At 37.6% G+C, this 25,133-nt stretch overlaps 1 protein-coding gene across 1 annotated transcript in view; it reads left to right on the top strand.

Annotated features, from left to right (window-relative positions):
• The first annotated feature begins 2,356 nt into the window (after positions 1-2,356).
• Positions 2,357-25,133, top strand: part of TGM5 (transglutaminase 5) — a 63,333-nt gene continuing 40,556 nt past the window's right edge. Inside the window, exons 1-4 of the mRNA XM_074235232.1 lie at positions 2,357-2,519; positions 12,638-12,817; positions 12,914-13,159; positions 19,136-19,254. Coding sequence (XP_074091333.1) covers positions 2,480-2,519; positions 12,638-12,817; positions 12,914-13,159; positions 19,136-19,254 — 585 coding nt within the window. The 5' untranslated portion in view covers positions 2,357-2,479. The remainder of the gene's footprint in view (positions 2,520-12,637; positions 12,818-12,913; positions 13,160-19,135; positions 19,255-25,133) is intronic.

The following is a 25,133-nucleotide window of genomic DNA, read 5'->3' as shown; positions in this document are numbered from 1 at the left end:
AACATCTACTTCTCAAGTTGCCACAGGGATCAAATACTATAATATTTATAAAGTATTTATCATGGCAGTTAGCACATAATAGACACTATATAAGTGTTAACTATTACTAATATTAGTTGCCTTTTCAATATACTATATAGACTCTTAACTAATCTGGGATCTGCTATATTCCTTTAATAAAAAAATGCATTCAATGTCAATCTAAAGAAGCAATTCAAATTTCAGACTTAATAGTCATCTCAAATCATACTGACTTTTCTTTCACTCCATCTGTCATGGGATAGGCTTAAAAACTATCACAGGACTTTTTTTTTTTAGGTTTTTGCAAGGTAAATGGGGTTAAGTGGCTTGCCCAAGGCCACACAGCTAGGTAATTATTAAGTGTCTGAGGTTGGATTTGAACCCAGGTACTCCTGACTCCTGGGCCAGTGCTTTTTCCACTGCACCACCTAGCCACCCCTATCACAGGACTTTTTAAAAAGAATTTTATTGCTATTCTTTGTTTTTGATTTAAGAAATAAATCCCCTCCCAGGGAGACAATCCTTATATCAGTCTAAAAAGTTTCCCTCTTTTCAGCAGAACTAACCAATACTCAGAGTCCCCCATATTTGCCAAAAAGCATCCTCTATTTCTCTTTGTTTTACTATATTTACAGTGTAAATTTCTCTGACTCTCTCAAATTTGAAGCAGGGCAGTGTTGCAAAGAAGGGCAGCTAGGTGGCACAGTCAATAAAATGTCAAATCTAGATCTTAGATGCATCTTCCTGAGTTCAGATTTAGCTTCAGATATGTACTAGCTGTGTGACCTTGGGCAAGTTACTTAACCCTGTTTGCCTCATTTTCCTTATCTGTAAAATGAATGGGAGAAGGAAATGGCAAACCACTCCAGTATCTTTACCAAGAAAACCTCAAATGGGGTTCTAAAGAGTTGGACGTAACTGAAAAACAACTGAACAAGTGTAGAAAAGAAATATATTTCTGATTTTAGAGCAGACTTGGTCTTTTTGGCACTTAACATATTAACATAAAGAAAAGGACCCATTGGGGCACACACACACACACACGTATATATATATATATATATATATATATATATATATATATTCAACATCAGATTAAGCTCTGAGCAGAGCAGACTTGGATGAGGGTGAGTCCCTCAACCATGTCTCTTCCCCAGGGTTTCACCTGCCTTGACAGGTCTAAGGATTACACATCTCTTCTGCCATGGTTCTAAGAGGGTGACCAAACTGTTAAATATGCCCCTGGAATTCTGAAACTTATTCTTCCTAAGAAAGAAATTTCCCTTTCCTATTAGAGGAATGATTCAATAGCAGCTCCTATGAAAAAGATTTGAGTATTTTGGTGAACACACTCTCACTAATGAATCACTGGTGTGATATAGCAACCAAAATGCCTAATGCTATTCCAGGTTGCATTAAGAGATACAAAATGTCCAAACTGGGGAAAAGCCATATTTCCACTTTATTCTACCCTGGTTGTGCCATATCTCCAATATTGCATTTAATATTTTTAGGGAAAACATCTTATTTTAAGAAAGACTTAGACAAGCTGGAACATATCCAGAAGAGAGTGACTAGACTGGCTAAAGGACTGGAGAATCCACCTTACCAGAATTATTAGGAGGAAATGGAAAAATTTAATATATTGAGGAGAAAAATATAAAAGAGTCAAGCTAGCATCCTTTAATATTTGAAGAGCTACCACGTAGGACAGGATTCATTCTATATGACTCCATAGGGCAGAACTGAACTAGGACCAGCAATGGATGTTGCATGGAGGTAGATCTCAATACAAAATAAGAAAAAAAATTCCATATGTAGGAAGACAGTAGGTTTCTCCTTAGTAGGAGTCTCTAAGTAGCAGTTTGATGATACTTGTCAAGAATTCATTGAGGGGCAACTAGGTGGTGCAGTGGATAGAAGATCAGCCTGGAGTCAGGAGGACCTGAGTTCAAATCCAACCTCAAGACACTTGATACTAGATCTGTGACCTTGAACGAGTCACTTAACTCCATTGCTTTACCCAGGCAGGAAAAAATAAAGAATTCACTGAGAGGGCTCTTGGTCAGATACAAGATGGTGATCAATGAGACTTTGAGACTTTGATCTCTTAAGTCCTGTGAACCTTTTTTTTTTCTTCTCCTACTGTCATCTTTCTACCTGGCAGGGATATTGAATACACCTTCTGAGAAATAGTAGTATTGTTTAATATTTATCAGAGGTCCACATGGCACTTCATGCTGACAGCTCATTGGTCTCTTAGCTTCTGGTAAGCCAAGCAATCCTGCCAAGAAAAACCAGAGGTGAACTGAGAAAACCTGTTGTGATCTACCCTGTAAACAAGAGGAAGCCTCTCGACTAGCCCCGCCTTCAGAGCCTTCTGGAGCTGATTGAATGGAAGGGGAGGTCAAAATTCCAGACACAGGTTCTTGGAAGCTCCAGTCCATCCAGCTGTCATATGGACAATAGAGAAAGAGAGGCATCGGCCATGGCACAAGGTAGGAAAAGCCCACACATATAACCAGACTGAGCAAACAGAGAAAGGAGAGAGAAAATGGGATTGTGGAGGGAAGAGAGATGTGACTGGAGGAAACCAACCAAGCCTGAAAGAGCAGGTGTGGAGCTCTGAGAAGAAAACTTAGTACAAACCGGCCTGTCTACTGAGGAGGTGGGAGAGAAGCCAGATGTAGATAGCTGGAGTCAGAATCAGAGTTCAGGAGGTCAACACGACCTCTGACAGAACATTTGGAAACTGGACATGGATGTAGAGCTGGAAGGCACTTTAGAGATGATTTAGTCTAATCTATTCATTTTACAGATGGGGAAATTGAGAATCAGAGAGGTGATTTGCTCAAGGTCATACAACTAGTAAGTGACAAAGCTATCTTTTGAACTCAGAGCTCCAGGGTCCCTTCTACTACTCTGCACTGACTCTTAAGGGACCTGAGTTCTAGTGTGACTTCGCTATTTAAAATGCTGTGTGACTTGGGGCAAGTCACTTCTCCTTCTTTCAACAGGTAGGACTGATGAAGCGTACATATCTACCTCACAGGGTTGTTGTGAAGAAAGTGCCTTGGAATCCATAAAAATTTATCTAAAATAAGAACTCTGGAGCTTCCCACTTTTCCACCTATCCTTTATCATGATTCTCTCTGCATCCTTAATCTGTTTTCTGTAATTCTATAAGTCCTCCTTTCTTTCACCTTTGTAAAATCTTTATTTGCCTCACATATTCATCACAAAACTTTGTGGGAAAAGTCCACACCCTGTCCTATCAATGTAAAATATAAACCTATAAGGTTTAGAAAACAAAAACATAGGACATAACCTTGCTTTTGAAAAACAAAAACATAGGATGTAGCCTTGTTCCAATGATGTATCTAGGAACAGATAACATTTAGAAACAGTCTAGTTTAGGAGGGTTAGTTACTATGAGAGATATTTGTTGTGTAGTCAATTAGTCATGTCCGACTCTTTGTGACCTCACTTGAGTGTGGCAAAGATCCTGGAGGAGCTTGCTGTTTCCTTCTCTAGCTCATTTTTCAGATGAGGAAACTAAGGCAGTTCAGTGATTATACAGCTAGTAAGTGTCTGATGCTGGAGCCCTCCAGACTCAAGGACCAGGGCTCTATTCATTGAGTAACCTAGTTGTCCCATTTATTGCTTAGTACAATGAGAAGAAGACTGTGGTTAAATCCGTCACAAAGTGATACATGTTTATTTTTTCCTAAAATTATTATCCATTGTCTATCTATACAAAATTTTATTCAGTTCAATTTTATTTATTTATTGACCAAAATCCGCCTTCTCTCAGTTCTCTCCCTCCCAAATGCAAAAGAAAAGCATAACCCTTATAACAAATACACATAGTCAAACAAAACAAATTCTCCAATTGTTCATGTCCAGAAAATACTATATGTTTCTAGCTGCACCCAGAGTCCATCACTTCTTGGTCAGGGGATAGGCACCAGGTATTTTGGAGGTCCATGCATTGATCAAAGTTCTTAAGGTTTCCAATATTGTTGTTACTGTATAAATTATCCTCCTGGATTTCTCAGTGAACTATATTGGTTGGATGTCACTAACTAACCCTTTGCAGGTAGATAATTGCTACTGTGCCAGATAAGACTGAGTGTGTGGAAGTTTAGAGTGGAAGTGGAATATAGTGCAGAGAATATCACATCTGGGAGCCTTATCATTATAATAACTAAGAAATTTAACCCTAGAAAAGAGGTGAAAATGTATCCCTTCTTCTCAGAAGTGGAGGTTTATGGATATGAAATATTGCCTACACTGTCACATTCAGTTGATAGTTTTTTTGTTGGTGGTTTTGCAGAATTCTTTCCCCCCTCCTTTCCTTTAAAAAACTCTTTGATACAAGGAATGGTTCACTGGGAGGAAGGACATATTCAATAATAAAAGTTACATAAAAATCAAAATATATCAATAACTTTCTTCCAATGAGATGATTAAATGGTTCTAAAGTTTCTTCTTGCCCTAAACTGGATGCTCCTTTCATACTTCTGGGAAAATAAATCAAAACATGTTCCTTACTGAAAGTATGTTAGTAAATTGTTTTTAAATGTGATGCTATGAAGAGATGCTGAAGACATAAGTTTCTGAACTCAGGGAATTTACAGTCTAATAGGAGATATGGGATAAACACAAGTGATATAAGAACACCCACTAAAAAGATATACAAATGACTATATGACTCTACAGACACCTACAGAGAGTACAGAGGAAGTGGAGAGATTAGAGGTGGATTGATGTCAGTCAGAGAAGATTTCACAGAGGAGGCGATGCTCTGGAAGAGGAAAATGGTGTAGGAGGGAAAATTCTTCATATGGAAGCAGAGTTAGAGGTGGGAGAAAATAATGTGTGGGAATAGAAAGCAGATTTTCTTGACAAGAAGAGAGAATCAAGGCTGGAATGGTGGGAGGAGAGAAAAATTATCCAAGGGCGTCATGGGAGAGACTACACATACTTTGCTTGGTACCAAAGGAAAGCACTTGTACCAATGAGTGAAAGATAAAGGGAGATAAATTTGGCATCCATATAAGGAAAGAATTTCTAACAATGAAAGATGCATAAGAATGGAATGCTTACTTGGATAGATGATGAGCACACTATCCCTGGGGATCAAGTAAGAGCTGGCTGGGATGTTGTAAGAGGGATTTCTTTTTAAATAGAAGTTAAATTAGTTGATTTCTGATGTTCCTTCTGTATGGAATAAAAATCTACTTTTAAAAATATAGAGATTCCTCTGAGCAAAAAAGAAAATTTATTTTAGTTTTTCTGGAGGAAAAGGGTACAAGTCTCACAAAGGTAATGAAGATCAAGTTGCTGCTCTGAGGTGACAGTCAAGCAAGATTAGAGCTATTCCCCTCCTCCTTAGCCCCTTCTCTTCCAACCTGATTGGTTAAGGTTTTCAGAGTTACAATATTTATGCAAAAAATCTACCCAGTAACAAAGAGAAGAATAAAATGTTTTCATAGAATATTGCCTCACCATCCAGATGGCGAGGGTATCAGAAGAAGATTTCTAATGACCTTTTGTTGTCTATGCAAGGTCTTCTTAGTACTTTTCATCAAACAAGAGGAGGCAGTCTACTGTTCTCCCAGTGTATCATCAAATAGGTGGTGGCTAACTAAGAATGCAAGGTCTCGTCTCTGGAAATATTCCACTATTTTCCTCCCTAACAGAATCAGGAGGGTGTCTGACTGGGAATGCAAGGCCTCTGTCCCTCTTTTCTTCTAAGAATAGTCTAAGGGTAATAGTCTGTCTTTGTTTTAATGATTTTTAACCCTGAGAGGACTTCAATAGTTATATTAACTCTTAAAAGGGAATATTCTGCTCACTTCTAACTCTGAGATTCTATAACTCTATGGTATGTTAGATCAGAATATATCCTCACTTTCACTTCTTAAATGCCCTAGCTTCCTTCAAAGCTTAGTGCAAATATGAACTTGTTATTGTTGCTGCTGCTATTGAGTAGTTTCAGTTGTGTCTGACTCTTTGTGACCCCATTTGGAGTTTTCTTGGCAGAGACACAGTGGTTTGCCAGTTCCTTTTCCAGTCCATTTCACAGATGAGGAACTGAGATAAACAGGATTAAGTGACTTAGCCACAGTGTCTGAGGCCAGATGTTAACGAATGAAAATGATTTTTTTCTTTATTCCAAGTCCTCTATTCTATCCACTGTGTCTCCTCACTATTCCCTTGGCCTACCACATAAGACTTTTCCTAATGCCCAAAGTAGCTATTGTTTCTCCCCAAAAATGACTTCACATTTTATAAATATTTTATGTAAACTTACATATGTCCATAGTGTTTAATCTCCCTGAAAGAATGGAAGCTCCTTAAGTTCAGGTCCCAATTCATTTTCTTTGCCTTTGTATTTCCAGTAGCTACCAAAAATGTCTAGAAGGAACACAATAGACACTTAACAAATGTGTAGAGCCTTATTGATCAGGGAAAGAGAGAAGAAGACAAGATGGAGCTTAAATACACAAGTCAGCAAGCACACCTATCAATTAATATCCTCTTCCTAGTATATATAAGGTCACATGCACCTTCTACCTTTAGTCAGACAATTTAGTTAGAGAGTCAAATCAAAAAACCCATAAAACTATTAAATAATAATGTGCAATAGTATTGCATATGTGTTAAATGAGAGGACAGACTGGATGAAATTTTCATGTCCTATGAAGAACTGGAAATGGTAGCCTAGAGAAAGAAAATTTAATGGAGATTTCAGGTATTTGAAAGCAGGTAATGTGGAAGAAAGATTGTTGAAGGGGATAGAACACTAGCTCTGAAGTCAGGAGGACATGAATTCAAATGTGACCTTAGACACTTGACACTTACTGTGTGATCCTGGGTAAGTCATTACCCTAATTGTCATTAACCCTAATTGTCTCCCCACCACCACCAAAAAGAAAAGGAAAAAAGAAAGAAAGATTGTTATTCTGGTTCTGTGGGGGCAATAGGCAGAAGTTGAAGAAAATGACATTTAGGCTTGATGGAAGAAGTTTCCTAACAATTAGTTATACAACAGTGGGAAAAGGAAGCTTCTTCTCACATGGTGAGTCTTCAAGCAAAGGCAAACACACTTGGAAGAAGTTCTTTGGGGTCAACAAAGACCTGGGTTCAAATATGAACTGAGCCACTAACTATATCAAATAAACTATTTTACCTTTCTGAGACTCATCTGTAAAATGAGAATAAAATAACTTTTCTTCAAATGAGGTAATACATATAAACACAGTTTTGTAAAGAGTCATATACACTTTAAAGATATAAATGTCAACTATTATTGTTCTTAAGTAAATGTTTAAACATTTTTAAATAAAATCAATGTTTATTGCTAACTTTTGTTTTCATATTACTTATATTAGTTAACTCTTTATCCCTCCCCTCCTTTTCATTCACAGAATACATCCCTTAGAATAAAAAAAAAAATTTAAAAGAGGAAGAAAAAAATTCTACATATTAACCAATATATGGAAAAAGTCTAATATTTAGGCAATATTTCAGAGCCATGGTCTCCTACCTCTGCAAAGAAGTGGGGGAGGATGTCTTCTATCTCTTATTGGGGCTATTTGATTATTATAAATTTCTAATAGTTTATTATTATTATATTTTATTATTTTTAATTAGACTTCATACATATTATTTATTTATGTAGGTATTATATATATATATTATATTATATAATATATTACTATATAATAATACAGCAACATATTATTGTACATTATATATTTATTTATTATTTAGATATTATTTTAGATATTATTTATTATATTTTATTATTATTATGGTTATTCTTCCCATTTCAACTGTTGTAGTCATTGTGTATATTGTTTTCCTGGTCCTGCTTACTTCATTTCACCATATAGTAATAATAATACTACCCTTTATATAACACTTAAAGGTTTACAATACACTTCACAAATATTTCCTTTCATTTTCATAATAATTATTGAAAGTAGCTCCATTTTACAGATAAAGAAACTGAGCCAAACAGGATTGCATGACTCTTCTAGAGTCATACAACTAGTAAATGTCTGAGACCAGATTTGAACTCAAGAAGATAAATCTTCCTGTCTGGAACTCTATCTAACTGTATCAACTAACTAACCCAACTTTGGGAAGTAGGTACTATTATTATCATCCTCATTTTACTATCAAAGAAACTGAGAAAAACAGTTTTATGACTTACCAAAAATCTCATGGCAATCTTAATCTTGATTTGAACTCAGATCTTCCCAACTCTAAGTCCAACAGTCTATCCCCTATGCCAACCAGCTGCCTCTGTTGAAGAGCAGATTATTGATCAGGAGAAGTTGGAATAAATAGCTTTGAGGTCTTTTTCATTTCTATAATTCTATGATAATAAATACTATAGGGATATAGACGATAATGAGATAATTTATCTGAGAAGATTTCATGGAGGAAGCGACATTTAAGATGACCCTTCAAGGTTGGGTAGATTGGGAAAAAAATGGAAAAAAAACATTCCAGAAGAGATGAGTTGTGGAGCAGGGTGCATTGGAAAAGGTGGGGGGTATTTTGGAAACAACTGTGAAGAAGTAATGTTCAAACTATAGTAGGAGCATGGTGAGGAGACAAGTTTGGATGAAGCAGAGGGCTCAAATTAAGAAGTAATGAGATTGGAGAAACAGATGAGGATATATTATGCAAGTTTTTAAATGCAAGATTAAGGATTATAGATTTTATTCCGTGGGCAATAGGAAGCTTTTGAAGCTTTTTAATAACAAGATCAAAAGTTGTATTTGGGGCAGATTAATCAGCCATTAAAATGCAAGATAGGGATAGCTAGGTGGCTCAGTAGATAGAGCACTGGCCCTGGAGTCAGGAGGACCTGAGTTCACATCTGGCCACAGATACTTAATTAACCTAGCTGTGTGACCTTGAGCAAGTCACTTAACCCCACTGCAAAAAAAATCCCAATAAAATGCAGGATAGACCACAAATAAAGACAAGACTAGAGAGTGGAGAAAACAATCAGAACAGGGGTTCTTGGTGTCCATGGAGAGATTTCAAGGGGTCTGTGAACTTGAAAGTGAAAAAAATTACATTTAAAAAAATTATGGAATGAAATAAACATTTTCATAACACAGACAAAAGAGATGGCTGTACATGAAACTGCAAATCTACTATGCACAACTTGTGATCCTTTTCAAATATACCATAAAATTATTATGTAAATTTCTTGCTTTCTAACTCCCCTGCCCTAGAGATGGCTACCATTAGACATAAACAGGTCTACAAATACATATATATATATATATATGTATTTGTAGGTATAGATATATGTTAATAGTGTACATATAAATTACTTTATATATTTTTATTTATCAATTCATTCTCTGAATGCAAAAAAGAATCTTCATAGAGTATTTATAATAGTCAAAATAACTTATTCCCTCAAAATTGTTCTTGAAACAATATGACTATTATAAAAAATTAAACTTAAAAAAATTTCACTTTAATTTTCCATTGACCTTTGTTTTCCTCTTTAGTCCTATGTATTTTATTTTATGCATTTAAAATATGATTCTGGGAAGTCATCCAGCTTCCAAAGGGTCCCTGACACAAAATAGGTTAAGAATCTATTATAAGATTGTTTACAAAAGCCTAACATTCTGGATCAGGGTGGTTGTGTCAGTGAGTATAAAAGAAAAATGATGGGGATGAGAAAGCAAGGAAAAAAAATTCCATTCTGGATTTGATTCTCACCAGCAAAGAAGAATCAATCCACAAGCATTTTTTAAGCCTACTATATACTAGGAACTATATTGGACTCTAGGGATTACAAGAACAAAGAATGAATTACAGAGGGTTACAAGTACAAAGAATTCTGACTTGCAAGGATATCACAACATAATGGAGGATTCAAGTTAAGAACATAAATATAAAAAATAGTTAAATAAATATGGTTTGGAAAGCAAGAGACCAGGAGACTTAGAAATCAGAAAAATGCATAAGATGGCATTTAAGTTGAATCTTTTTTTTTGAGCAGGGCAATGGGGTTAAGTGACTTGCTCAAGGTCACATAGCTAGGTAATTGTTAAGTGTCTGATGCCGGATTTGAATTCAGGTCCTCCTGACTCCAGGACTGGTACTCTATTCACTGCAATCAGGGTAGTTGTCTCAGTCTCTAAGTAAGTCCCTAAGAGGAATCTTAAAGGGAGAGAAGGACTATGAAGCAGAGGCAAGGGCTAGAAAGGAGAGAGTGTATTCCATATATGCAAAAGGAGAAAGATTAAGTTTAGTATAGGCTGAAAATTACGGGAACCCAGGAGGCAGTGACTACTTCACATTAGAATTTGTGACAGAGTATAGTACAACTATGAATAAACTATCATTTAGATTTTTGTAGAGCATAATTCATGGGGACAGCTAGGTGGTTCAATGGATAGAGCACTGGACTTGAAGTTAGGGAGACCTGAGTTCAAATTCGACCTCAGACATTCACTATCTGTTATTGGCAAGTTATTTAACCTTGTTTACCTCAGTTTCTTCACCTGGAAAATGAGTTGGAGAAGGAAATGGGAAACCACTGACAATAAACCCCAAATGGAATCTCAAAGAGTTGGACACAACTGAACAGCAACAATAATTCATAGAGTTCTGAGAAAGAACAGAGGATTTCATGAACTAAAATTCTACAGTAAGTCATTTAGATGGGATGAGAAGATCTCAAAAATAAAATTTTGAACATGTAAAGGGAAACAGTTCTCGTAAGGAAGAAAGGGGAACATTGTCTAAATAGCCTGCATTTTAGAAATAGACAATGATCATCTAGAGAACGGGGAGGGAAATCATGATATGAAGGGCTTCAAGATAATCCTACATGATAATAAGTTAAGGGAACTGCAGGGGAGGCTAGGTGGCACAGTGGATAGAGCACCGGCCCTGGAGTCAGGAGTACCTGAGTTCAAATCTGACCTCAGACACTCAACAATTGCCTAGCTGTGTGGCCTTGGGCAAGCCACTTAACCCCATTTGCCTTGCAAAATCCTAAAAATAAAAAATTTTTTTAAAAAAGGGAACTGCTGATACTTAGCACTCCCACTTGCCACCATCATTATCTAACATTTATATCTCCAGTCATCCTGATTCATATCTAGCCTCTGGACCCAGGTGGCTCTAGAGAAAAAAGTGAAGCTGATGATTTATTAAATTTACTAAATCCAATTCACTTGCTTGTCACGGCATCACTTCCCTGATGCTCTGATCTTCTTCAAGAATGAAGGACAAACATCATCATATATGCCTTCAGGTTTTGCAAAGCACTGTACAAACATTGTCTTGTTTTCTTTTCACAACAACCCTGGGAGGGAGATGCTATTATTATTATCATCTTCATTTCACAGATGATGAAACTACAGAGTTTAAGTTTAGCCAGTAAAAAATATTTACTAAGTGCCTTTAGGATGCAAAGAACGGTAAAAAACAGTTCCTGTTCTCAAGAAAGTCACAGTCTAAGTTCAGTGACTTTCCAGGATCATATGATTAATTAGTAGCCAAGGTTGGATTTGATCTCAGGTTTCCCTTTCTCTATGTCCAATAATTTCTATTCACTTTGTCACTTAACTGCCAGAAGATAGGAGTATTTGATGGTGGGGAAGGAAGAGAGCAGGTGGAATGGGACAACAGATTTCAAACTTCTATCCTGTATTAGAGATAGCTTTAATTGACTTGGCCCCAGAATACAGAACTGGAAGTAGTGGGGGGAAGTTGCAGTCAAATTTAGACTTGATTTAAGGAAAGACTTCAGGCAGCTAGATGGCTCAGTGGATAGAGCACAGGGCCTGGGGAATCAGGAAGACTCCTCTTTCTGAGTTCTAATCTAGCCTATCACTGACTATGTGACCCTGGGCAAGTCACTTAACCCTATTTGCCTCAATTTCCTCATTTATAAAATGACTTGGAGAAGGAAATGACAAACCACTCCAGTAACTTTGCCAAGAAAATCCATAAAGATTTGGACATAACTGAAATGACTGAAGAACAAAAAAGGGGAAAAAAAGCACCTTTCTAACAATTTCAGCATCCCAAAGTAGAAGAGGCTTCTTTGGGAGGTAGAGGCATCTACCTCATTGGAGATGACTACTTGTAAGAAAGTTGGTAGGATATTCTTTAGGTTGAAGGTCCTTTTAGCTCTGAGATTTTGTGACAACTTCAAATATCTGAAAATAGACATTAAATCCACCTAAATCTTTTCTTCTTCAAGTTCATCAACTTTTATTTCATTTTAGGCCTAAGAAGGAAGATTGGAGAGTCTTGATTGCCCCAAATTCAATTCCTTATCAGGATCTGTCCCAAAGTGATGGCACCCTGGCTTATGAATCACCTAGGACTTGGAACCTCTTTCTAATGGTGGCTTCCTTCCTTAATGTTATCACTTACAGGGAATCTCAGGCTCCCTTTTTCCCCTGGTCTTCCTTCTTCAAGAGGAGGAGAGGAGGCCAGGCCCTAAGTAACCTGCAGCTCTGGTTTACTAGTCAAAGTTATGCTCCTCAGAAGAGTTTGACTAGGATAAAAATAAGAGGGACAATGTTTGTTCTCTTGCTGTTCATAGGGCTGGAGGTGTCTGTCTCTGACTTTCAGTTCTACCAAAACAATGTGCAGCATCACACAGAGGAGATCAGCTTCCAGAGGCTCATAGTACGTCGGGGCCAGCCCTTCTTCATCACACTATACTTTAAGAACAGGGGATTCCAGTCAGACTTGGACAAAATCATCTTCATCACTGAGACTGGTGAGTCATCTCCCAAGAGAGGAATTGAAATGAAGAGAGACCCTGGGAGAGACCAGGTACTATTTTGATCTCACAAATCCTTTTGTTGGTCCATAGGTCCAAAGCCTGACCTGTCCATGGGCACCCGAGCTGTATTCTCCATAGGAGAACCAAACTTCAAGAGCCCTTGGATTGCACTGATCAAGTCCAATGGAGCCAACTTCCTAGAAGTCAGTCTGTGTGCCCCGCCTATGGCAGCAGTTGGTCAATACCTTCTAAAGATTCACATCGATTCCTTCCAAGGACCAGTCACAGCATATCACCTCGGGGAATTCATCGTTCTTTTCAATCCTTGGTGCCCAGGTAGGGATAAGTTATCTAATCTTTCTGTTGTCGTGTGCTACTTTTTGTAACCTTATTTGGAGTTTTCTTGGCAAAGATACTGAAGTGGTTTGTCATTTCTTTCTCCAGCTCATTTTCAGATGAGGAAACTGAGGCAAACAAGGTTTAAGTGACTTTCCCAGGGTCACACAGCTAGTAAGCACCTGAGGCTGAATTTGAACTTAGGTCTTCCTGACCTTAGCCCCAGAGGTCTATTGCTCCACTTAGCAACTCCTTTCTTTTCTGCCTATCTGTAATTATGATGGACTGTCTTTCAATCTTTATCCCTCATCCCCAGTTCCTAGTTTCCATTCTCAGGTCCCCAGTTCTAAGTATTAAAACACATGTACTCCAGGTGATGAGAACCTTTAAAAATGATCTCATTTGGAAAAAAAATGCAGCAACAAAAACTGAAGACTATAAATGAATCCTCATATATATAAATCCCTTTTGGTCTGTGGCAATGGCCACACTGGCCACATCCTTAACATACCTGATAGGATTGTTTTAGGGTTACTAGTACAATGAATTATATAACACGAGGTTTATGTATTTATAACTGTAAGGGATCCCAGAAGCAGGCTAGTCCAACCTCCTAATTTTACAGAGAAGGAAACTGATGCCCATAGAGGTTATATGACTTGGCCAAGTAGGGATCTGAACCTAGGTCCTCTCATGCCAAATCATTTATAATATTATATTATATTTGGGTACATGTATGTATTCATATATATGTATATATGTATTAGAAAATACATTTATTGTTTTTCAAACTGTTCTCATTTTGTCTCATTCAGTTCTTAGAACAACCTGATGACATTTGTGACTACAATAATACCCATTACTGTGACCTCTTGACAGATGAGGAAAATGAAGCCTAGAGAGTTGAGTGAACAAGTATTATTAAGTGCTTATAATGTTTCAAGCCCTATGCTAAATTCTGGGAATACAAAGAAATTTCTTGTATATTTTAAGGGTGAAATTTTGAAAACAAAATGGTTTTAAATTTAATTTTTAATTACAAATAATTTTAAAATTTAGTTAAATTAAAATTTTTTAGTTTAAAACAAAAATAGTCCCTGACCTCAAGAAGCTCACATTTGAATGGAAAGGATAATATACAAGTTACTAGGAATATATAAGATATATAAATCTTAGAAAGAGATCTCAGAAGGAAGCCACAAATAGGGTGGAGGTGACGAAATCAGTAAAGCCTCTTGGATTTTGAGTTGTCTAAAAGGAAATTAAGAAAGTAAGGTGAGGAATTTGATCAAATGACCTGTCCAAGGTCACTTAGCAAGTGCCCAGTAAAGCTATGATTAGAATGCAAGACTCCTGTCCTTATAGTAGCACCATGTTATGGCACTGGATCATGCTTTTCTTTAGTTTACTGTCATTTCTAACCAAGACAGGTAATTTATTAAGGACCTTTGTACTTAATTGGGTCAGATGATGGCTGTCAATGCACGCTCAGGGACTTAGACTTCTCTCTCTGGGCCGTTCTTCTCAGGTGCTACTCTCTATATTATGCAACAACAAAAAATCCAAGGTCACAAGACAAGTTTGTCACTGTCCTTTCTAGAATGAGTCGCTTGAGATTGAATACAATGCCCCAGACATGGTTTGAGTCAGAGTAAACCAGGACTGTCACCTCCCTTGTTTCAGACAATCTGCCTTTTACTAATGCAGCCTTTGATTACATTAACTTTGGGGGAATCTCATGCTATACTGGTCAGTTTATTTTGAGCTTCTAATCCATTAACTCCCCTAAAGTTTTTTTTTTCTTCACATAAATTATTGCATTGTTATACTTCTCCAATCTTGTCCATGGATAATTGATTTTTGTAATACCAAGTGTCAAACTTTAATATTTTTTTAGACCATCCCTGAAATTTCACTGTTATCACAAATTCCCAGTGAGAAAACTTACTCTCTTATTTCAAGATCAGCACCTGCTTTTGTACCTTAGAGAGTTACCTTAGAGAGATACTTAGAAAGTACTTCAGTGACTGGAATCACTGAGAGGTTACATGACTTACCTAAGGTCACACAGCCAGGATACGTCATAAATAGGACTTGAACCCAAATCTTTTTGACTCCAAGAAGAATTTTTTATATATGCACACACACACACACACATATATCATATTAAATGTCATGATATATGACATATACATATACATACATACATACTTAGTCTCATTATTTATCCCTAGACACTATCACTTACTATTTGTTAGACCCTGAGAAAGTCAATCTGCCTGCCTCAGTTTCCTACCTCAAAGAATTGTTATAAAGATAATATTTGTAAAGCATTTTGACATAGTGTTGGCACTTACCTTCCCCCCCTTCCCTATAAATTTAATCTTCTTAGAAAAGGCCCAATGAAGGGGCAGCTAGGTGGTGCAGTAGATAGAGCATTGGCCCTGGAGTCAGGAGGACCTGAGTTCAAATCCAATCTTAGATACATAATAATTATCCAGCTGAGTGACCTTGGGCAAGTCGTTTATCCCATTGCTTTGGGGGTCGGGGAATGAAAAGAAAAGGCCCAGTGTTCCAGCCTTTCAAGCTCTTTTTGCATGTTAATTCAGTCTTCCACCCCATTAGTTAACACCTCCCACCTTTGAGTCATAGAATTATAGAATCCAGAAATGGGAAGGGATTTTAAACTTAACCTGTTTTTAATGATATGAATATTTATCTGTGCCATCTATAGATGAGAACATATATCTGGTTCTTGTTCTTAATTAATATCTTTATCAGTAGTGTACCAAGTAAACCACAACCTTTGAACTGTCTAAAAACAAAGCTAGATCAAAGCAGAGCCAAGCTAATCCAACTCCTACCAAAATCACACATCTTCTTTATGTCATCAATAAGTGACCAATCAACTTTCTCTCAAAGATTGCCAACAATAAGGAATTGTCTATCTCCTGAATTGATTCTTACAGACTTTTCCTCCCATGTAGCATAAGATGAGACTTAGGATCATGGAACTTGAGGTGAAGGGTTCTCAGAAATTTACTGATCCAATCCTAAGGAAACTGAGGCCCAGGAAAGTTTAGTGACTTACTCACTGTCTCACAGGCAGTAAGCATAAGCAGCAGGATTTTAGCTTAAGTGCTCTGATTCCAGAATCAGTACTTTTCTCTGTGTATCATCTCCCCACCCACATTAGGTCATAGAATAAATTGTCCTTTCCAAAGCATAAGCATCATTGCAGACATTTTTCCAGTTTGCCAGCATGCCTGACTAGTCAAAATTGAGAAGTATGTTGGTTGTTTTAGTGGACTGTAATATGGCGATTAAGCTGAATCCAAGGCAAGGGTTTAAGTGATCTCTTGAAATAAAATGTCAAATCTTAAAACAAGAAAGAAAAATGTAGTAGTAATACAGAAAACAGGGGATCCAAGGTATTTAAAATCCAATGTTTGGAAGAAGGTATGATGTAGTTGAGAAATAACTAGATTATAAATTTCTTGAATGTGAGCACCACACCTTTGACTGCTTTTGAAACCCCTATTGCATCTATTAGGGTGGTTTGTGGGGCAGGTATCTATTTAAGGGACTTCCAGAATGGATGATTCATTCTCATTTTAATGGGACAAAGCATTTTTTTTGCTGGTACCACATAATGCTGGTGCTACATAATGTACCACATGGTACAGAGCAAAAACCAGCTGTTCTTATCCACAAATAGCACAGATATTCACAAAATCAAATACAGATGAGTTTTCAAACCAGAAAGTTCATTCCTCTGAAGAGTTATTATGACAGAAGATAATAATTGAGATTTCATCAGACATTTAGACTGAAATTTGTCAATTCTGAAATAAGACCATATCCAATAAATCTAAACCAATAACTTTTTTCATATTTGTTATCCCCAATGTTATTAAAAACTCCATTTTCATCCATATTCCTTTTCTCTTCTTATGTCATTCACCTCACTATATTGTTGTAAGAATCAAGTGAAATATTTAAGGTACCATATCATTTTTATCTCTTCTATTCCTCTTCTTCATCCTTCAGTGTATTACTCTGTTATTCTTTCTCTGTCTTTGTTTTTTAGTAGTCGTCTCTGTGTACCTCTTGTTTTTCTGTTTTTATCTCTTTCCCTTTCTCTTCCTTAGGGCAATTGTTAGACAATAAAGTCTTCAGAACTGCTTTGGTTCTTCATTTTTCCACTTGCAACATTTATTAACAAGTCTCCATCATACATCTCATAGATGAGATAGTATTTTTATCCTAGGCAAAATATAAAGGGAATCATCACCTGCCCATCCAACAAATGCGCAGTGAGCTCACAAATAGGCACTGGGGATAGAGTGGGGATTGTAAATAATACGGTAGTGGGAGAGTCTATAACCTCTTCTAATGGCAAGTATCATTGGTAGCACTCCTTCCACTGCCCCCAGTGTTCTGGTCCATTTTAATTCTGGAAGTAACCCAAAGGTAGAGGGCAAAGGGTATTGGGAGGGGATAGAGAGAACAGTTGAAATGAAGAGTAGCAACAATAGTTGTTGCTTATCACCATCACTTATTGACATCTATTGGTTAGAAGAAAGCATTGATGGCAGAAGGGGCATGAAAGTAGCCACGATTACTGTATTTCCTGTCTTTGAGAAGGACTATCTAGACATGGAGCAGATCCTACATGTTCTGTCCTGTCTACGTCAATATGTAAATTCCTTATTTTTCTCTCCATAAGTGGTCATTAAGGCTATTCCACCACCTTCTTTCAGAAGTTTTTCTTGGTTTCTCCCTTCTCTCCTGCTTTCCTTCTACATCCCTAACTTGAACCTTCTCTCTGAGATTACTTCCCTGTATAAATCTTATATGTATGTAGCTGCTATGTACAAAAAAGTTTGTAGACTTTTTAAAAAAGTTTTTTCAAGGCAGTGGCATTAAGTGGCTTGCCCAAGGCTACACAGCTAGATAATAATTATTATTATTTTTAAGGTTTTTTGCAAGGCAATGGAGTTAAGTAGCTTGCCCAAGGCCATACAGCTAGGTAATTATTAAGTGTCTGAGACCGGATTTGAACCCAGGTACTCCTGACTCCAGGGCTGGTGCTTTATCCACTGCACCTCCTAGCTACCCTGTTGTTTGTTGTCTGTCTCCCTAATTAGAATAGGAGCTCCTAGAAGGAAGGGACTTTGTTTTTGCCTTTCTTGTATATCCCGAGGGCAAGTATCATTGCCATGTTCAGTCGTGTTTGACTCTGTGACCTTGTATGGGATTTTCTTGGCAAAGAAACTGAAGTGATTTGTTACTCCATTCACCAGTGAATTAAGATAGAGGTTAAATGACTAACCAAGGATCACACAAGTGAGTGTCTGGGATCAGATTTAAACTTGGGTCTTCCTGACTCCAGACCCAACACCCTATTCACTGAGCTACCAGCTGCTGGTGCTTGATGAATGTTTGTTGATTGACTCTAAGGGAGGGAGATTGGGGTCTGTAAGTAGTACCTGGGAAACACCAATGATCCAAAGAAGGTCCTGATCCCCAACTTAGAGTTGGAGCAGTCTCTGCCTCAGCTTCTTACTGTTAATGACAGGAGCTCATCCCAAAGTCTGATGTTTACAGGAACACAAACAGTAAGAGGCCTGTCATGTAACCTCCATTGGAAGAACTCTGGTATTATTGGACCTGTGAGTCTGGAGGGCCTGGAGAGGCAGATGGGGCAGTATGACATGTGGGATTTGGGAAAGGCAACACAGTGCAATAGAAATAACATTGGCCTTGGAATCCAAAGCCCTGAGTTGGGTCCCATCAGGTCACAGTGTAATCCTGAAAAAAGTTTGTTTCCTTATCTGAAAAAAAATGAAGATACTAATTACACTGCCTACTTGGCAGGGTTGTTGTGAGAAAAGAACTTTGTAAAAACTTGGTAAAAAATATGAATTATTATAATTAATCTCTCTGTCCTATCTCCTGCTCTCATTTCTAAAGCTGATGAAGTCTATTTAGAAAGTGAGCCTCAGAGACAGGAGTATGTCATGAATGATCATGGCTTCATCTACCAGGGTAACAAGAATTGGATCCGTCCATGTCCATGGAACTATGGACAGGTAAGTTATCATTCTAGGCCGAATATATAAACCCCCATCATATGTTCCTAAGGTCATTGCTTCCTTCTCAAGGTTCACAATCTATGATTGCTATTGCCCAATAGTTACTTAGTCACCTCTGCTACATCACCCAGAATCTTCAGTCATTTCTTCCAGGTTGACATTAGTTTTGGGTGAAGGGAAGATGGAACATTGATGACAGCCAAAGCAAGGATTAAGTATTGTGGAAGGGGGTTGGGTAGAACTCATAAGTAGCTCTTCCCAGTCAAGGTCATCCCATGAAAACTGGACATTACTGTGAAGAACAGAGGAGAACTTTCTGAGTTCATAGCTTTGCTAGATGTCCTCAAGGTTTTGGTACAGCGGAAAGATAATCAGATTTGAAGACAGACCTGAATTCAAATCCTAACTCTGCCACTTGTGACCTGGGTAAATGCAGATAAGTTGCCTTAATCTCTCTAAGTCTCTGTTCCTCAAATGCAAAATTGAGGAACTATATTTGATGGTCTATGCAAAACTTTTATTTTGTCAGTCAATCAATGAGTATTTATTACAGCCTACTATATATCTGAATTCAGATTTGAACTCAGATCTTAGTAGCTAGGTGGCACATAGGTTTGGAATCAGGAAGTTTCATCCTCATGAGTTCGAATCTGACCTCAGACACTTTCTAGCTGTGTGACCCTTGGGAAGTCATTTAGTTTGTCTTAGTTCTTCATCTATAAAATGATATGGAGAAGGAAATGGCAAACCACTCCAATATCTTTGCAAAAAAAAAAAAACCAACATAAACCTCCAAATGGAATCCTGAGGAGTTAGACATAACTAAAATGACTCAACAACAACAACAAACTATGTTTCAAGCATTATGCTAGGTGCTAGGAATGCAAGTAAAGGAAATGAAATAACCCTTTCTCTCCAGAAGTTTGCATTCAAATAGTGGAGATAACAACTACACATAGAAATATATGTGGCACAAATGTAAAGTGAATAAATATGAATATATTTACATATCTATGTAAAGTAATGAAATACAAGATTATTTATGAGGGAGGGCATTGGCATTTGGAAAGATCACGACAAACTTGATGCATGATGTTTAAGCTTCATCTCAAAGAAAAGGAGGGTGCATATAAAGCTAGGGTGCATTCCAGGTAAGTGGACTGATAGACTATAAAAAGTCATAGAGAAAGGGCAACTAGGTGATGTAGTGTGTAGAGCATGGACCCTGGACTCAGGAGGACCTCACACTCAGACACTTAATAATTGCCTAACTTTAGGCAAGTCACTTAACCTCATTTACTTAAATATAATAAAAAAAAAAGTCATAGAGATGGGAGATTGAAGAACATAGAGAAGGCCAGTTTGGCTGGATCACTGAGTTTGGGAGGGCAAATAATCTGCAATGGGGCTGGAAAGATTGAGTGGAGCTATTTCCAAGCCTAAACCTATGTTTTAGTCCTGTGTACATGATTCTGGAGTTATAAGTGCTAGTGAATCATGTTTCCTGCTGTAGTCATGTTTTGTTTTGGCTTTTTAAAAGGTTCTTATGTCAGTTGGCTCATTTTCTGTGGGTACCCCTTGTCCTCATTTATCCACATGAGGAAGCTCAGTGTCATTGTGGGTAGAACTGCTCCAATATCCCCTGCCCATGTTAAGAAGCAACTAAGATGTCCATGTGAATAGAGCATTGGGTTTGGAGTTAGGAAGACCTGGATTAAATCCAGTCTCAGACACTTACTAGCTTCTTATCTTTTTTTTTTTGGTTTTTCAAAGGCAGTGGGGTTAAGTGACTTGCCCAAGGTCACATAGTTAGGTAATTATTAAGTGTCTGAGGTTGGATTTGAACTAAGGTCCTCCTGACTCCAGGACCAATGCTTTAGCCACTGCACGACCTAGCTGCCCCTAGCTTCTGATCTTGAGCAAAGCATTTAAACCTCTATTTATCTCAATTTCCTTAACTGTAAAATGGGGGTAATGATAGTACCCACCTCCCAGGGTTGTTGTGAAGACAAAATGAAAAATAATATTTGTAAAGCATTTAGCACAGTATAGGGATTCTATGAAAGTTATGATTATTATTATATTATCATCATCATCATCATCATCATCATCATCATCATCAATATCTTATCCCTTACCTCCACTCCCAAATAGCAACACTTTAAAAGTTTCCCCAAAACTAAAATTTGGAATCTGGTCTAGGACTCCTGCAAGGGATCAGAACAGGACCCACGGAGGGACATTCTCTAGGCTCATTCCTGGAATGGTTGGGGGCGGGGAGCAAAGTTAAGAGTCTGGGGAGGGTCCTCATTCAGTCTGTTTCGTTCTGGATTCCTCAAGAACTCCAACGAGGATTTTAGAACTGTCTTCCTCCTTCATGACCTTAAGCTTGGTTGGTTGGTTCAGCTATATGTCAGAACAGGTATCATGATGCTCCTTTTGCCTAAACCAAATCTCTGAAATGGTCAGTGGGTTCAGAACTACCCAGCAAAACAGCTTTCACCTAATTATGGAGCAGTAAGAAATTTCTCAAAGCTATTAACCCACAGTTTGCTGACTCAGTGTTTTAAATTGTATGTTTTACACTATTGTGGAAAGGGAGTCAGGGATCACTTTTTTCCTGTGTCCCAAGTCTTTACCATCTCCCTTTTCTGTCCCTGGGAAATCCTGAGCAACTTCTCTAGCTTCCACCACTGGGAACTAGCTGAGAAGGTCATTTCTTCTTGTACCATCTTTTTTCCCCCTTATATTCCTGACATTTTTCTAATCAAAATATTTTCACTCTTGGTCTTTAAACCCCTGTCTTAATCATCCCGAAAGAGAAAGGAATGTCATTTTTTCAATTGGGGATTTTCAGGGGTGTGAAAGTAAATGTTTGACAACTATCTCTCCAAGGAAAAAATTGCATATACAATAGACTTTTTAAGCTTCATCTGCATTATTAACATTTTCTCCATCACTTTCTTAAGTCCAAACAATCAACCAAACAATAAATCAAGTCCTAATTTGTTGCTTGCCAATTTTCAGAGAATAAATGCTTCCTCTGAAAATCTGGCACTTGTAAACTGGTTTGAGCTGTTTCCAGCAAACCCCCAAGGTTATCTAAGTCTGTAGTATAACCAAGTGGAAAATACTTATAATGATCATATGACAGCAGAATGATTTTCAGCTGTGTGTGTGTGTGTGTGTGTGTGTGTGTGTGTTTTGCTGATGACTTTGAAAAGTTTGACACAATGGAAAGAATATAAGATTTAGAGTCAAAAGAGCCAGTTTTATCTCCCAATTGTTACCCCTGGTGGCTTTGACCAAATCACTCTTTAACTTTGCTGAGTCTTGGTTTCCATCTTTGTAAAATGGTGGAGTTGGACTAAATGACTCTGTATGTCTCTTCCAGTTCTGTATCTAATGATGCCACAGTCATATGATTTAAAAGAGTCTGAGATCAATCCCTTAAGTGTTAAAATTATGATGAAAAGAAATAGCTGAAGATGATCTATTCTAGCAGAAAGAAAAAGTGAAATTTTCAATTCAATTGAAAAATATTTATCAAACACTTACTATAGCAAGATACTGTTCTAGGTGTTGGGAATATAATAAAAATAAGAAATCAAATTTAGAGAGTGCTTTTTAAAGATGAACAAAGCCCTTTTTTTCATGACAATCCTATAAAGTAGTTGGTACACATGTTATCACCATTTTACAGATAAAGAAACCAAATTACCCATGGTCACACAGTTAGTAAAATGTCACAGCTTACATTTTATAACTCTCCTTTAACTCATTTTTTAAAAAAAAAAAGCTTTTCGGGTCAGCTAGGTGGCACAGTGGATAGAGCACTGACCCTGGAGTCAGGAGTACCTGGGTTCAAATCCGGCCTCAGACATTTGATATTAATTACCTAGCTGTGTGGCCTTGGGCAAGCCACTTAATCCTGTTTGCATTGCAAAACCTAAAAACAATAAAACAAAAACAAACAGCTTTTCTCTTCAGTGTGCTTTCCATTATACTTCTCATGCTGGGAAAGAACACAAGCTCAAAGAGAGCTTGGTCTAGAAAATAATCAACAAGCATTTATGAATTTCTTACTATGTATATGCCAGGCGATTTCAGTTACTAGAGATACAAAGAGAGAAGTTAATATGAGTCACTGACCTTTCATTAAAAATTCTAATGAAGAAGAAACCATGACCATATATAGGTATATTAAAAAAAATTCAAAGTCATGGGGTAGAGTAGAGGGTGAGAAGCACTGTCATCTGAGGAGCATCAAAGAAGACCACATGGAGAAGGTGGTGCTTAGATTTAGTGTTACAGGAGACTAGGGATTCTAAGTCTGAGATGGGGATTGAGAGATAGGATGGGGGGGGGGGGGGAATGAGAGTAACCAGGAAGGAAAAGATATCATTAGGTAGAGATGTGAGGGGGTCACAAAGAGTCAGACACAACTGAAAAACAACTTAACAAACCACAAGAGATCTGAGAGGAGTCCACCTCCTCTGATGGGAGAAGATAAGTTGAACTGAAAGAACAGTTCAGTTTGACTAGAATGCAGAGTCCACAAAAGGGAATGGGTTAGAAAAGACATGGAGGGGGTGGCTAGGTGGCTAGGTGGCATAGTGGATAAAGCACCGGCCCTGGAGTCAGGAGTACCTGGGTTCAAATCTGGTCTCAGACACTTAATGATTACCTAGCTGTGTGGCCTTGGGCAAGCCACTTAACCCCATTTGCCTTGCAAAAACCTAAAAAGAAAGAAAAAGAAAAAGAAAAGAAAAGACGGAGCCAGATTATGAAGGATCAAGAATGCTGAGCTAAGGAATTAGTTATAAAAGAAAATCTTAACTGTGGCAGAGATATGCCTGAATGCAGTCCTGATAACATGGACAAGTAAATATTGGATTTTAAAATTGTTCAGTCTTTAAGAAAAATCACTGGACCAGAACTTTGAGCCAATAGCATTTTATCAAAGGTTCCATAGTCCTCTCTAATGATCTCATGATCTCATGATCTGAGATGCCCCCTTCCTCAAGAGCCTTATTTTTATACAATTTGATACCAGATTTGATACATGAACATTTTACAAAGGCTACATAAAATACAGAATGCCATTGATTGATAGATATCTTGCTTTAAAGGCCAAAAGTGGTAGTCAAGGGGTGGCTAGGTGGCACAGTGAATAGAGCACTGGCCCTGGAATCAGGAGTACCTGAGTTCTAATACGGCCTCAGACACTTAATAATTACCTAGCTATGTGGCCTTGGGCAAGCCACTTAAGCCCAATTGCTTTGCAAATTTTTTTTAATTTTTTTAAAAAGTGGTATGTTAGTAGGAGTGGGCTCAGGTTAGGTGAAGTATGGGACATTTTCACTGCCTAAGTGGTCATACAATGGTCACCTGCTCATGTTGGACACTCTGTAGTGGTCTGGAGGTGCAAAAATAAGTTGGGGAACTTTCTATGCATTTGAGTCACCTCATCTATTCTGGACTTAATCACAGTAACAAGGAAAGATAAGGATGAAGGGGTTTTAGTTAGCTTCCTATGATTAAACAAGTGTCATATTTCCCAGTTCTGGGACCTAATATACAGAACTTATAAACACTGTCCCTATGGAATCCTATCAAACTGATTAATATTGATGGGAATAGATTAGGGGTCCAAAAGAATCATTTCACACACAAATCCTATTCTAGGCCAAGCATGCAAGCCTCCTTATGTAGTGCTGTGATTTAGATACTTCTCTTAGCCCCCACAACCCATGCCTACCACCACCACCCTGGACTACCACATCCTGGACTCCTCAAGATTAGGAGATGGAGAAGAAATGAATGAATAGATGGGAAGAAGGAGCCAAGCCTCAAAATTATTTATTCCACAAACA

The sequence above is a fragment of the Macrotis lagotis genome, chromosome 4 (assembly GCF_037893015.1).
Source record: "Macrotis lagotis isolate mMagLag1 chromosome 4, bilby.v1.9.chrom.fasta, whole genome shotgun sequence".
Classification (NCBI taxonomy): Eukaryota; Metazoa; Chordata; class Mammalia; order Peramelemorphia; family Peramelidae; genus Macrotis; species Macrotis lagotis.
This window is presented reverse-complemented; position numbering and strand designations above follow the sequence as displayed.